The following is a 15,000-nucleotide window of genomic DNA, read 5'->3' on the forward strand; positions in this document are numbered from 1 at the left end:
GTATCTCTGACGACGGCATAAAATGCGTCTACTTCAATGTAGCGTTCATTTATTCAGACCCCATTAAATGCCAAATGCCGTGCGCAGAAGTGTAATAAGGTAACTGAAAAAGAACACAAGACTTCACAAGAAATGTAGGCATTCTAAAAGGGAAAATTAGGCAGCCTTTTTAAAATTTTCTTTTATTGTCAATTACTAATATCTAGAAAAATCCGTTTACGATAAATACAAAAGCACTTTCCAATGAAATCTCCCTTGCAAACCGAGATGTAAAACACTCATTTCTAACTGTATTCCTTTAAATAGTTTATACCTTAGAACACGAAAACAACGGATTTTCATTTCCTGTTCATGCAATGACGGACGTAATTATATAATTACTCCAACAGTTTCGTTTCATCTTTTCCCACAAGGTAAAAACATAGAAATACATAAAACAGAATATCCGAATATACCAGCAATCACAAATGACAAACACATACGTTTATATCTTACTCTGCTCCAGTCGTGGAATAAACAAAAGAAGATGAACTACTGCAGAGAAAAGAAGCCACCAAATTCCACTGCTTTGCTCAGACCCAGCAAGTGTGATATGGAGGAACACTCTTCACAACCACGATATTTCGTGACGAGCGAAGTATTCATGTCAGTGCATATCCGAAAATGTGACCTAAATCCCTATTTCACATACATACAAACACACACTACCATGTCGTGCATTTTTTCCACTCTAATCTAACTGGGATTACAGACAGAATTATTCAAGAACACATTCTTACTCAAACCGTTATGGAGGGGCGGCTCTGAAGGGTTTGCCCTCCAATTCTCAGAACCCGTTCTGGATAAGGTTACTAGCCCATGCCTTTCTCTGCATCGCTGCGACCCACTACAGTCGACTAAGTACCAGATACATAATAAACTTTGATCATCAACGGTGCGGTGAGAGTTAACGGAATGTAGAAAGGGGCTGTGACTCGCTCTGGAATTGAGCAAAGAGCTTCCTCCTTGTGAGGATAGTGTCGCAACCACTAAAGAGTATGCTGGAAACATTTCTTTACCGTGACTAAGACGTAAACGCGCTCAACGATTCAAAACACAAAAGCATAATTGAACACGCATTTACATATAAGTGTTCCAGTGAATACATAATACAAATTTTTGTCACACAAACGCGTAAAATATTTCTTTATATAGATAAACCACAAATACCCTGGGAAGCACTTATTATTTATAATATTATAATTCACTAGGGAGTAAGTTATTACCTAGGTATAGTGAACTAAACGAATTTATAGATTAATATTCGTGATATATATATATATATATATATATATATATATATATATATACATAAAATATGTATAAATATATAACACAAGTATATATATATATATTATTTAAGCGAAGTTAATACAAGTATTCGAGATCTATACACTATATGGCGAGGGAAAGGCACAGTTCCATGCTAATCAGAAGCAAATTTAAAGAAAAAAATTTTAAATGGCAAAAACGGATTTCATTTACATTTGTTTTGAACTGACTATTTCAATCAATAGGAGTATTTAACCAGCGTCTAAAACAAACACTGGGTTCAGAGTCGTTACATGTATAATATGTTCTATTCTATATTCTAAATATAGTACGTTCAATTCATTTGCTAATTGTCATGCAATAGATTAGTTGCACGTGTATTGCATGTCGAGGAAGACAAGGTTTTAGATTATTACCGTCGTGTAAACCCCTTTTACTAAGAATGCTTTTGATGCCAAATGCGTTTGAAAAAAAAAATCATTCTAACCAGAGCTCTCCAATATGGGAGAAGCTATTACCAAGGAAACAAAGTCTAACATATTCAGGATCATGCTATTTTAAGCACATTCTCAATCCTTCGATTCCTTATTCTAAAAAAAAAAAAAAAAGCTATATTTTTTTCCCGAAACATTTTATTTTTATTTTCAATTCAAGTTTTGTTTCATCAGTAAGTTTACCACTGATCTCTAAAAATATTTGAGGGCTAGACGGACATCATCTCCACGGTCTAGGTACAATACCTAGACCGTGATCATCTCATCATCGCTTCCACGGCCGCGCCAAGCAAAAGGCTTCAATCAGCCACCCCAGCCTTTCCTGTGCGTTCACTTCCTCTATTCTCCACTCGTCTCCATCCTCCCTTTCCGTCGCTCAAGCTTAGTAGGAGCCACAATCAATGAAGTCATCTTCTTTTATACCTTTGCATGACCCCAGTCATCAGGCTCGTTTCCTCTTTCCATAGCATAGTTCTTTCTGTCTCTTAGGTTTTATTACTGATTCAACTCAAAAGTCGTGAATTCATTCATTACAACACTCCTTCTCTTTAATACATTGGTATATCTACCAAATTTTTCTTCTATCTCTTATTCATGAGCTCACAAAACTGAGTCACCCTGCACAGGCTACTACTGTTGTTATCACTGACTCATCCCTCGCCCTGACGTATTTTTCTCTCCTGCTGCTTTTCTCCCAAGAATATTTCATTGATAATTCTGTGGGTTACTTGAGCACCAGTGCCACTCCCTGAATGCAAGATTTTGTCATCATCAGCAGCCTGGTGCTGGTCCAAATATTTTCTCTTATATCCTGAACTTAAGTTTCACTTCCATCATCTAAACTTGATTACTCAGCGCGTTCTACTTTGTTCTTTTTATCCTTCCCTGAAATTTTTCTACGTATACACTTTTGCTTTTGTCTATTTTCAGGTTTCATCCTATTTCCAATGGTTTCCGTCTTGTTACCCCATACGCCAGTGCTTCTTTTTTCAGCGAACTTATGTATATATTCATAATACAAACCTAATTCTGTGATTGGCTGAACCTCCTCAGATATGGTCTCTAAACTTGTAAATCTATCTCAACTTTCAATGCAAAAACCTCTACATGTTCTCCTTCGAAAATCCTTCAACTCTTGCTATAGTGCGTTTTCTTTTCTCAGATCGGTCCGGTGGGGCCCGGTAGAAAAGGCCTTGTTGTCATATATACGGGTATGTAAAGCTCTTTAAATACTTCAATGTTCCCGCAGAGATAATCGTTAGGTATCTCAACTTTAGACCTTGAGAATCGAGGGAAAGGATTTGCTTCTTACCCGTTTACTTCTCTCTCTCTCTCTCTCTCTCTCTCTCTCTCTCTCTCTCTCTCTCTCTCTCTCTCTCTCTTCCCGATTCTATAGGGGCTTCTAATTTCGGATTTAGTATAGCGATAACAAATTGACCAATGCCGACATCTATCTCCTATCCCTCGGCGAATAATAAAGTATGTTACAATAATAATAAAAAAAACTCCGCTCTCTTACCTAACAAAAAGAACCTTTTACGAGGTGGCACGTGTCATGAACGTCATTATGATGGTTTGCCTTTGCAGGACAAGTAAACATTAGACTGAACCATTAATGAGGAACTAAAACGCAACTTACATACCCTTATACTTCTTTTCTTGCAAGTTTTATTGCAAATACAATACACGTGGCACTAAGGTAGTTCGGTAAACATCTGGAATTAAAAGCCGTAGCTAAAAGACTGATGTTCTCTTTAATCAACGACACTGAAATAGTTGTGGTTCATTTATCCAGTAGAACTTCTTCCTTTCTTTCTACCGTTTTGTGACTCGCATCTTTTATTTCCCAAATAAAAAATAACATTACCTTTAAATACCAAATGCTTATGATATTCTTAACTAATAATAAGAAACTTTTTAATTCTTGTAAACTGAACTTTGCGTTTGCAGAAGACCGATATAGTGCCTACAAAAGGAAAGTATAGCAATTCAATCAACAGAGTAAAAAAATTACCTTTCCGATGATAAACGGCATCAGACTAAAAGGGAAATCGGGCAACAGCTTACTTATAAAACCCAAGACAAAATCTGTGACAGGATGATTTTCCATGGCCACAGAGTTGAGAACTGAGGAGAATGAATAACAGAAATTCCAGAAAATGAAGGACAGTTGAAGATTCGGGAAAAACAACTGAGGGTTCGCTTCAGCCTTACCTTGACATGCGAGGTGATGAAATGCATTCCATCGCCGGCCTCTTCGATGACGGTGGCCATGTCACAATTATCCTGAGTGATGGAAGCCATCAAGACCGGTTTGGCCATTGGCTGCACCGGCTTGGCCTTGAAGGTCTTCTGGGCATGGCCGTGGTCCTTCCTATCTTTCAGAAGTCCTGCAGCCTGCATTTTGTCGGTTTAACTGACTTTACTACTAGGAAGTTGAAAAAGACGTTCCTAAGGGTGTGGCAAAACTTTTATGGGTAATGCCTTCGCACAGCCTTTCTTAAGAAGGCCAACAATTTCCAACCAGTAAGCTGTCCAATTCGGAGGCCCAGGGCCGTCAACCAGTTCCTGACCTGAAGCCGTCTCTAGCCAGGTCCTGGCCCTGACTGAGACCGGGCCATCCTGGCTTTAAAGTCAGTTCATTTTTGTTCCATAAAGAAAGAGTACATGGGTTCCTCCAGGCCACACATACAACCATGGTTGTCAGCTATCTTCTATGTCGTACATGATTTATGGGTGACAGGGAGTACATTTAAGGACCGATGGAAGTTCTTAGATCGCTTACGGTCCATGACAACTGTAGGAATTTCGACTACTGGCTTCCCACAAACATTATGGATAAGATATATTTAGCGATCTGAAAAATACACCGATTTTATGACAACTCAAATTAGAATTTCATTCAACAGTAAGACCCTGAAAGCTTTTACCACCTAAATAGAACTTTCTATTTCTTTTACCTCTTCATAAGTATTCTTGATATTAAGTCCGAATTCTGTACCATAGCACTATTCTTGTAACACTAGTGTGAGTACTTATGCTGAAATAATTACTCGAAAAAGCGTACACAACTATAGAAATACACGTGATATATATATATATATATATATATATATATATATATATATATATATATATATATATATATATATATGAAAGCATAATATAATGTACGTACTATGTATGCATGTTTGTATTCAGCATTACGCCGTTCTCCTTAAAAGGAGATAGTTCCAGAGACCAAACCACACAACGGTCACTGCCATGGGTCTGCCATATCCATTAGTTATCTGATGTATAGTGGATGAACTCCCTGTGCAACAAAATTAAGAGTAATATTAACCCGCTTTATATACCTACATAAAAAAAATCTTCTGCAACGTTCATCCAAATTTGCATGCAATTTTTGTTTTTCCTGTATTAGGGAGCTTCCTTTCAAACACCTTTTCCACTTCATCCATCCATCCTCTTCTAGTGCATCCTCTCCTCTTTCCCCCAATAATTCTAAATTATATACTTTTCATCAACCTCTCATCCTCCATTCTTTCCACATGATCCACCACCTCAAAATGCTCCGATCCGCCTTTTTCATCTTCTCCTTCCTTTTTAGCATTTCTAAGTATTTCTACACTCTAACCTTCTTCATTCTTCTTACGTTGCAAGAACTAAACCAAAAGTCCTTTAAAACCGCTCCATCCTGTTTCCTTTCGTTTGCATTCAACATCCGCACTTCATTTTAAAAATTGGAAGAAAAAAAATATACAGCTCAACAATGTCCAAATACACTCATCCCCTTGGCTTCTGTACACAATTCGTCTTTCCATTTTTTTAACGCTCTACCTTTTTTGATTCACCTGTTCTGTGACTTCTGTCCCCTTCCTCGACCATCTATCTCACTGAATTAAACTGACGAATCTCCCGGGTTCCCATTTACTCCCACAACTTTTCTCTTATTCATCTATTTGCAATAAATCTTTTACCAGTTTCTGCAGCTTCTCTTCCCTTACACGTCCCCAGTCTCTCTCTCTCTCTCTCTCTCTCTCTCTCTCTCTCTCTCTCTCTCTCTCTCTCTCTCTCTCCGCCTTATATACTCTTTGCAACATTAATTATCTACATGCATATATCTACATATATATATATATATATATATATATATATATATATATATATATATATATATATATATATGAGGAAACTTCCCTCCCTCTGAAAAGCATGAAAAGAGGCTGCCAAACATAACATTTCATGTAAATATATTAAATATGTAAACAACCCTTCCCAAGAGGAAAAACAAGAGAAAAATAAAAAACTAATATATTCGCATGACTGCCGATTCGGGTGAAGGAATATATGCAAGAATCCCTCTTCATACACACACACACACACACACAAAGAGAGAGAGAGAGAGAGAGAGAGAGAGAGAGAGAGAGAGAGAGAGAGAGAGAGAGAGAGAAACAAATGATTTCAAAATTTCTTTCATGCTGTAACATTACGAAGAATATTATCGAAATTGAAATTCCCATTAAAAAATTAAAAGACCAGGATGTCAAAATATATCGAAATACGATAAAAAAATAAATATGATAAAACTATCCAATCCGAGGCTCGGAATTCACGGAGTGACAAACGACTTTCCAAATAATACGATTAAATAAGAATAATACTCCAAAAACCTGAACAGTCTCAAAGACTGGCAACACAGGATTGCTGCATACATCTTAAGGAACAATGTGTGAAGGTGGGAGCAGGCGTGTGTCACGCGAAAACCTGGGAGGAACGAGACTATGCTTGAATGCAAAGGAACAATGGCCGAAATAGTACCTAGTAAAGACAGGATAATTATAAAACTATGGGACTGGAGTTGGAAAGAGTAAGGAGACTGACTTATAACCGAGATGTGCTCAGTTTTTTTTAATCACTTTGGATTTGCTGAATCAAGGAAATGGGTCGTTTTAGTACGCCACTTAATAATAAAGACTTCCTAATGATCCCAGTACATTTCGTACAAAACATCTTTGCTTGATATTGAATTATTTCGTCAAGAGACACTACATTCAAAATCGAACGTTCCTGTTATCCATATATTTCTGCTTTATATCCAAACTAACTGGTGCTAATAAAAGAATATTAACGACTTAAAAAATATAAGCAGCTATCCATAGAGGAAAGGAGGAGAGAGAGAGAGAGAGAGAGAGAGAGAGAGAGAGAGAGAGAGAGAGTACATGATGCTAATTCATGTGCACCAAGAAAAACATTGCTTACAAAGTATAAGAGAAATATATATAAATGGTAAAATTCCTTGCCCAAGTCCTTCTGAAATAATAATAAAAAAATACAAACTACTATGTCATAAACACACGTGATCCCTATACAGATTATAGTTTTGGTGTAGGGTGATGCAATATGCCTGCTATAACCACAATTAATGTCATACAACCCCGATACCCTCACCGCTTTAAAAAAATCGTTGTATACGGTTTCATCGGAAATAAGTAGAATACGTGTTTGGTTCCTCACTTCGAAAGCCCACGGCGTCAATGACCATTACTATTACAACGTCAGATATTATTCATGACCAACCTAAACTACATCAATGCCACGTCGCGTCGGCATCAGAGTATTAACTACACTTCCAAGCAAGAAAATTATAAATACACCCAGGCAAGTTATGCTGTACTAAAAATTCCAAGCAGAAGACACGGTGTCAAAGAGACGTACAGACGACCTTGCACACGGTGCGTACACACGTTTAGAAGAAAACAGAGAAGCACCACTGCCCCAAAGAAAACTACAAAACATTCATGAAACTGACAAACGACCATAATCAGCGCGGTCTTCGAGCGCCAAAGAAATCGGAATGCTTTTTAAGAACCTAATCAACTCTTCTTCGTGGCTCATTTGACCCTTCCTCTAAAATCCATTAAAATCAGCCGATTACCTCTAAAGAATCACGGTGTCAACCTTTTGTTCCCATTTACAACGACAGACCCACGCGGTGATTCAGAGCGTCCCTAGCATGCATATAAATACTTCAGAAAGAGGACCTGCAGTTGAGAAAAACTCCAGAATGCGGAATGTCTTGGTCACCTGCGTGTAGTCACACAGTATCTATGGAGACACATGTAAATACCAGCACAATGGAGAGAGTTTATTCATTCTTATAAAGAAAGTGGTGCACGATCGTCGGGAAGGGTAGGGGAGGGGAGCGGGAAATGAAGGTGGAGCTGATACTTTCACGCTCACGAGCAGCTCACCTAAGAAACCGCTTTAGGTTTACTTTGGCGAATTCGTGACTAGAGTATTCACACTTATGTCAAGTTCACAGCTTAAAAAAAAATAAACCTGTTAATTTTAGTTTCGGTTCTCATTCACCTACTGAAACGTTTTCCTTTCCAGTAGGAATCATATAGACACTCCAAACAGTCATTTTACTTTACTGCCTCCTTGACGACGTTATCAGTGTCAAAATGAAAGAAGCAGTAATCTGACATGTGATTTAAAGAAAACAGGAAAATAAATTTATCTACACCCGGTAAAATGATATTGGGCATCATGGCCAACCTGTCCTTCGAAACACTGCTAAGCAACCCCCCCCCCCCTCTCTCTCTCTCTCTCTCTCTCTCTCTCTCTCTCTCTCTCTCTCTCTCTCTCTCATAGCCAAGCAATTACAAATATTCTTGTTCTTGAGGAGGGTATAAATATTAAATTAATATCTACGACTCTAAAAAAAACGAGCTGTAATGTTTTTGTTGCTTTGGTCGTCGAAATTCGGACTTGAACAAAAGACAGTCATTTATGGCCGAGCTAAGGTGCAGAACCAAATAGCACAACTATTCTAGTCTAGAAGTAATAATTGAGAGAGAGAGAGAGAGAGAGAGAGGAGAGAGAGAGAGAGAGAGAGAGAGAGAGAGAGAGAGATACATGTACTGAACATTCAACCAGCATTTGAGTACAATCATACTGAACAATTTGTAATTCATATTATTCAAAACTTGACCAGATAATTTCATCAAAAATCCCTTAGTGTCTTTCGCTATCTCGCCAGGTAATCATGATCTTGCCGGTGGTGCCAAACTAGAGGTATTCTCTTTTCATCCTGAAACTTGTCAACGCCATATATCAATTTTTATTCTTACTTGAATAAAATAAAGAATTTAGGTCAAAGGCAAAGCACTGGGACCTATGAAGCCATTCAGCGCTGAAACGGAATTGAGAGAAAAAGGTCTGAAAGACGTAACAGGAGGAAAACTTCGCAGTTGCAATAAGAACAAATTTTTAGGAGAGGGTGGATAGTAAGATGGAAAAAGATACTATGAAGACAGGTGCAATATAAAGAATGAAAGGGGTTGCAGCTAGGGAACGAAGGGACGCTGCAAAGAACCCTAGGTAACGCCTACAGTGCATCACATGAGGTGCACAGACGCACTACCCATCTAAGGAAAAAATTCATTCTTGAAAGTAAACTGCAGATGATGTCATTTCCTCTTTTTTTAATGTTCCCGTTTGAAGTCTTTTTAGTCACCAATAATCAGACGAAAATCACTTCTGAGATACAAGAACGTAAGTTTCTCCGTCATTCTGTGGTCATGATTACATATTAATTATCGTTCATCTCGTATCATGACAACCTGGCACAGGAACCGCTAAGTTATTCCGTGAAAGATTTATTTCCAACAATGCATAAAGGAACGGTAACACGAAAACTGTTTAATTAAGCACTGCGTTCATTAAATCATATGAAGCATCAGTTACGAAAGGAAAATTTCTTCTTCTTCTCAGCTTGATCCCTCACGTGGTCCCTGTTTTTAACGAGCTCATTTCATAATTTGTTTTGGAAAATGTTTTGCGGGAGGATACTCATCTCACCTCCAACCATCCCTATTTGACCGGAAAGTTGATAGTTGGGCATCCATGGACACGAGGGAGGAAGATCATAGTTAGGTCTTTTATTTCACTCTGTTTTATGAAGGAGGAATATAATAAATTCCTTCGATAAGACTGCCGATGTTTGTGGTCAATCACGGCGAATACTCATGAAGTGAAATGAAGCTTTATAGCAGGAGCGAGGGAGTTCATGAATAGAGCTCTTCCTTTCTAAGAAAAGATTAATTTGGGATGAAACTGACGAAGATGGCTCATTAACATGATTAGGCAATTTACACCTGTTTAATAAATGGTTGCTTGTTCAGCTGAGGTCATATGTTAAAAAAGGCTTCTACCATTATTACTGACAAGAGAAAGTGACTGGATGAGTGCGTGCCCTTCGACCAGACATCATCCTTGAGCACTTATGTATCAACTGCAAAACTTCATATGAGAACATTTTGACCATTATTCCCATTCTTCCATGGCTTGTCTTTCCAACATTGAATGTTTCTCACGGGCTGAAAAATACAGGTATCTTTAATTTAATAAAATGCTGGGAACATAAGCACGAACAATTTATTGATTTGCATATTTTACAATGAGATAAGATTTAAACATTTCGTTCCCGCATGCCAAATGGTAATTTTCTCCCCGCCAGGAATTTACAATATCTGCTTAAATATCCTTCGGACAGAGTGAAATAGCTCACTACACTTTCGAAAAGGCAAAATATCCACAGCAATCATCACCTGTCTCATCTGCAATGCCTCAGAACATTTTTGTTCGGTTATAAAATCTTAAAAAATTAGACCTAATAAGAATGAAAGAATATATTTTCACACTTTCCAACATGTAAAAGCCATATAACTAATACGGTCTAAAGATATATCTAACATAATTCTCTCTCTCTCTCTCTCTCTCTCTCTCTCTCTCTCTCTCTCGTCTCTCTATATATATATATATATATATATATATATATATCATATATATATATATATATATTATTATATATATATAGTATATATATATATATTATATATATATATACATATATATGTATATATATAACATATATATATAATATATACATATATAAATATATATAAAATATATATATAATATTATAATTATTATATATTAAATTATAAAATATATATATATATATAATATTATAATATATATATAATATTTATTAATATATTATAATATAAATAAAAAGCCCTCCCACAAACAAACACGCAGAAAAAGTGCTTCTGTTCCTAAATAACAGATATTTTTCTTATCAAAAGCTTAATTCGGTTCCCCATTACGATCTAGATAAATCGTTCTTCTGAAAATAGCTGATCGAGCAGTGCTCTATACGGAAAAAGCACATCAAAAGTCAAAAGACTTGAGGAAAAGATCCAACATGGCGGGTGTGTTTGTCATGAGCTTACAAAAACAGTAGTGAAATGAGGTGACCCCTGAAGCAAGTCGATCACACAAGTAAAGACCTGCAGACTATTATTAATAGAGAGATAATGAGCAAATAACGTCGTGCTATCAAAATTGTAATGAAATGAGTAGACACGAAAATCTTGAAGTCGTATATTGGTCAGCGCTAGAGACAGGCTTTGAAGGGAAATTGATCAATAATTAACACCTAACAAAAAAAAAAAAAAAATTACATACGCAGGTATCAAAAGAACGGATCAACATAAAATGGAGCAATTTAAGACTGGCTTTATTGTCCATGAAAAATTAACATGAAAGGAGAAATTCAAGTGTATTATCTACAATAAAAATTAGAGGAAAAAACTCTAGCAAATCAGTGATGCAAAGAACACACTGGGAAAAACGTAACTAGTATCTAAGCACAAAATATATGAAAGCACGCTCACTACCCGATAATTCATTAGGCGGAACTGAATCATGTCCACCTACATGCCCCTAAAATCATTACCAAACCCGGATTAACTTTGAACTATCTATTCATCTATTCCAGGAACTGGGAGTCACGCTTCCATAAGAACACCGCAAAAAGTTTGGGTAAGCACTGTCATTTCAAAACTCAGCGGAGCATTTACAAAAGTCAAGGCTTAAAACTAAACACGTGAAACAACATGATATATCCAAGCTATAATTTTATCGCCTTTACGTATGATGAGTCTGTCCACAGGACGACTGGGCCACTGTCTACGCAATTATCCTTTTGAAGCCTCCTTTTGAAGAAGAGTTCATACGTATGCATGCAAAACCGGGTTTAAAAACAAGAAAACAGTCATATATCAGACTTTGGCACTGGTGAAGTAAAGCACCATGAAAGTGACTTAAATCTCGGGTAACGAACAAACAAGCCAATAAATTCTCGGAAGGGTTCACTGACTCGAGCGATTTCATGTCTCATTAAAGAAACTCTACGGATAAGAAGTGATATCATCGAAGGAAGATTTTCAGCCGGTCTGCGCAATCGGAGTGCCATACTTCTTACTCTAACTACACGCGTGGCTTTGCGGCATGCAAGGTTGATGAATATTCGCTATCAGAGAGAGAGAGAGAGAGAGAGAGAGAGAGAGAGAGAGAGAGAGATATTCTGAAAACTCCTAAACCGTGATCAAGGAAGCAGTAAAACGTGTAATACCGGTGACAGGAACAACTAAGAGGAGGCATTGTCAAGACATATGACCTCGAAAGGGTCCATTACCATCAACAGGTCAATCGATGAGAACGCTGTTTTCTGGAAAGCATACACGAATGCAAACAGAACAATTTATAACAGAGAGCATAAACGGCTCATAAAGAAAAAGAAGAGAGAAAGTTTATGAACAATTCTTCGACACCAGAACTAGAATGACAGAGATTTAAAAAAAAAAAAAGTTTAATCGAGAGCAAACAAATAAATGAGAGTTTTACAGAAGCTGTTTTCTTTATTACCGTTCAGTACATACAATGAATTACCATACGTTTATTGCTAGCTGAATTCAAAAACAAGTTAGGCGTAAAAATAGGCGAGGACATAAATCCACAACATTTACTCATAGCAAATTGGGTCATCTTCCCTTTGTTGTTCGAGTGAGCGTTAACACAAACGTATTCCTGTTGTAAACAAGAAAATGCTCCAAAATAAACATGCGGTAGCAAAGACGGACAAGACTTCTAAAAACAGAATAATTAGAACAAAGGTAAACATACGGACACACCAACGTATATCATCTATAACCGTGACAGCAAAATTATATTTTAGGAATTAAGAATAACCTTCGCTTGCTGCTCCAAAAATATTTTTTTTATTAATAATTTGTTCATGCTATCTGTCATACTCGTAAAATTATCACCTCAAAACCGACTCCTCTCCAAGTTGCCCCAATCATATGATAGGGCTTTCAATAATGGTTAGCAATTCATTTTCATTAACCATCAGCACGTGCTCAGGTTCACTTACGCGCGCACGCACACAAACACACACACACATAATAAAAGGACCCTATAAAAACACCAAAATATAGAAAGAAAGTACTGTTTAAGAGACAGCTGTCTCCCTCTTCAGGTAGGTACGGAATGAGAAGAGTTACAGACAAGGCGGTATTTATACCAAGAGACCCATCCACAGTTAAGCCAATATAATTGAGAAAGCGGTTCATAAAGCAAACGTAATCTTCTACCAACCCATCTTGAATTCAAGATGGCGATGTACCGACCCCCTCAAGACAAGACCAGAAAGACATCCAACAATAAAATAAAAATTCCACTTCTGGACAGACTCTCGGAAAACCTAACCTTTTTGCTTTATCCTACCCAAATACCTTAGCCAAATCCTTGATTAACGTCCAACAAAAGACAAAACACAGACTCAGGAGTATACGAAATCTCATGCCTGGACTGCGACCAATCTTACATCGGATTTACAGGAAAATCACTTCCACAGGATTAATATAACAAACAGTGAGTTAGGTATGGACAACAGAACTCAGCTATTTTCAGCCATATAAAAAACCATAACTACAAAATAAACTGGAATTTGTCACGTATAATTCATAGCAGCAACTGTCGATACAAAAGTCAGATGATAGAATCCGCCTTGATTTAAACAAAGACAGGTAATGAACATCTCAAAGGGCGCCTGGAACTCAGATGTTGTAGATAAAATCTTTCGTCAACCAACGCTTAAGAGGATTAAAGTGGAATTATCAACGGAATGACCTAAATTGGTTTAACTGTGGATGGATCTCGATATAAATACCGCCTTTTCTGTAACTTCTCATTCCTTACCTGAATAGAGAGAGATGTCTCTGAAATATAGTACTTTCTTTCTATATTTTGGTGTTTTTATGGGCTCCTTTTATTAGATGGCATTCTGTTGTAACATAACATATATATATATATATATATATACTATATATATATATTATATATATATATATATATAGTGTATTTGTGCAGTACATATATACCCGTATGTGGGCTTATATCGGAGTACCAATTGTTACGGGCTGCTGAAAAGCAAGAGCTCGTGCCACCATAAGGTTGACTTAATCTAACTACTACAGAGTACCAAGCAGTCAAAATCTGGATATTCTAAGCCTAGTAAACGGGGCGTTTCGAGTTACCCTGAAGGGTCGGACTAGGATACCTTCAGTCTCCTCGATTTACATGCAGGTCAGTGGCATGTAAGAGACCAGCCCTGGGATTTTTACACGCAGTCACTAAAGAGCGTCGCGTACGCGCTGGTACTCGGACCCAGATATCTTCATTCTGGGTACTTTATGGCCCCGCTGGTTGGCCCCGAACGGAGTACACGTATCCGTCATCCCTAAGTTAGGATGATTGTGAGGTGGAAGGTGCGTAAAGTTACAGGATGTTGACTTAGTAACGACCATAACAATAAGAAAACAAATATAATCCAATACTTGAATATGTGGATAGGTACTTATTTTATTAATATATATATATATATATATATATTAAACTTAATAGTATATATATATGGATATATAACCTATATATATATATACTAATATAATATATATATATATGTATATATAACTATATATATATATATATATAGTATATATATATATATATATAATATCTATATATAGTTATATATATATATATCTATATATAGTTATATATATATAATATATATATATATATATATATATATACTATATATATATAATATATATATATATATATATATATATATATAAAGAGAGAGAGAGAGGAGATGAGAGAGAGAGAGGAGAGAGAGAGAGAGAGAGAGAGAGAGAGAGTAACTATAAATGCCCAAAATTCCTAGGTAATATTTCCATTGACACAAACTGAGCATGAAACACAAGGACTATCCTGC

The 15,000-nt window shown here is 36.7% G+C and overlaps 1 protein-coding gene across 9 annotated transcripts in view; it reads right to left on the minus strand.

The window, feature by feature from the left end:
* The window catches only part of LOC135217893 (uncharacterized), a gene marked incomplete at its 3' end in the record, with an annotated part of 656,594 nt that overhangs the window by 163,638 nt on the left and 477,956 nt on the right, over positions 1–15,000 (minus strand). For 6 of the 9 annotated variants that reach the window (XM_064254011.1, XM_064253994.1, XM_064253964.1 and 3 more), the window contains 1 exon segment: positions 4,020–4,662. In XM_064254011.1, the coding sequence (XP_064110081.1) occupies positions 4,020–4,208 (189 nt within the window). 9 annotated transcript variants of the gene reach the window in all.

Source organism: Macrobrachium nipponense, chromosome 19, assembly GCF_015104395.2.
Source record: "Macrobrachium nipponense isolate FS-2020 chromosome 19, ASM1510439v2, whole genome shotgun sequence".
Taxonomy (NCBI): domain Eukaryota; kingdom Metazoa; phylum Arthropoda; class Malacostraca; order Decapoda; family Palaemonidae; genus Macrobrachium; species Macrobrachium nipponense.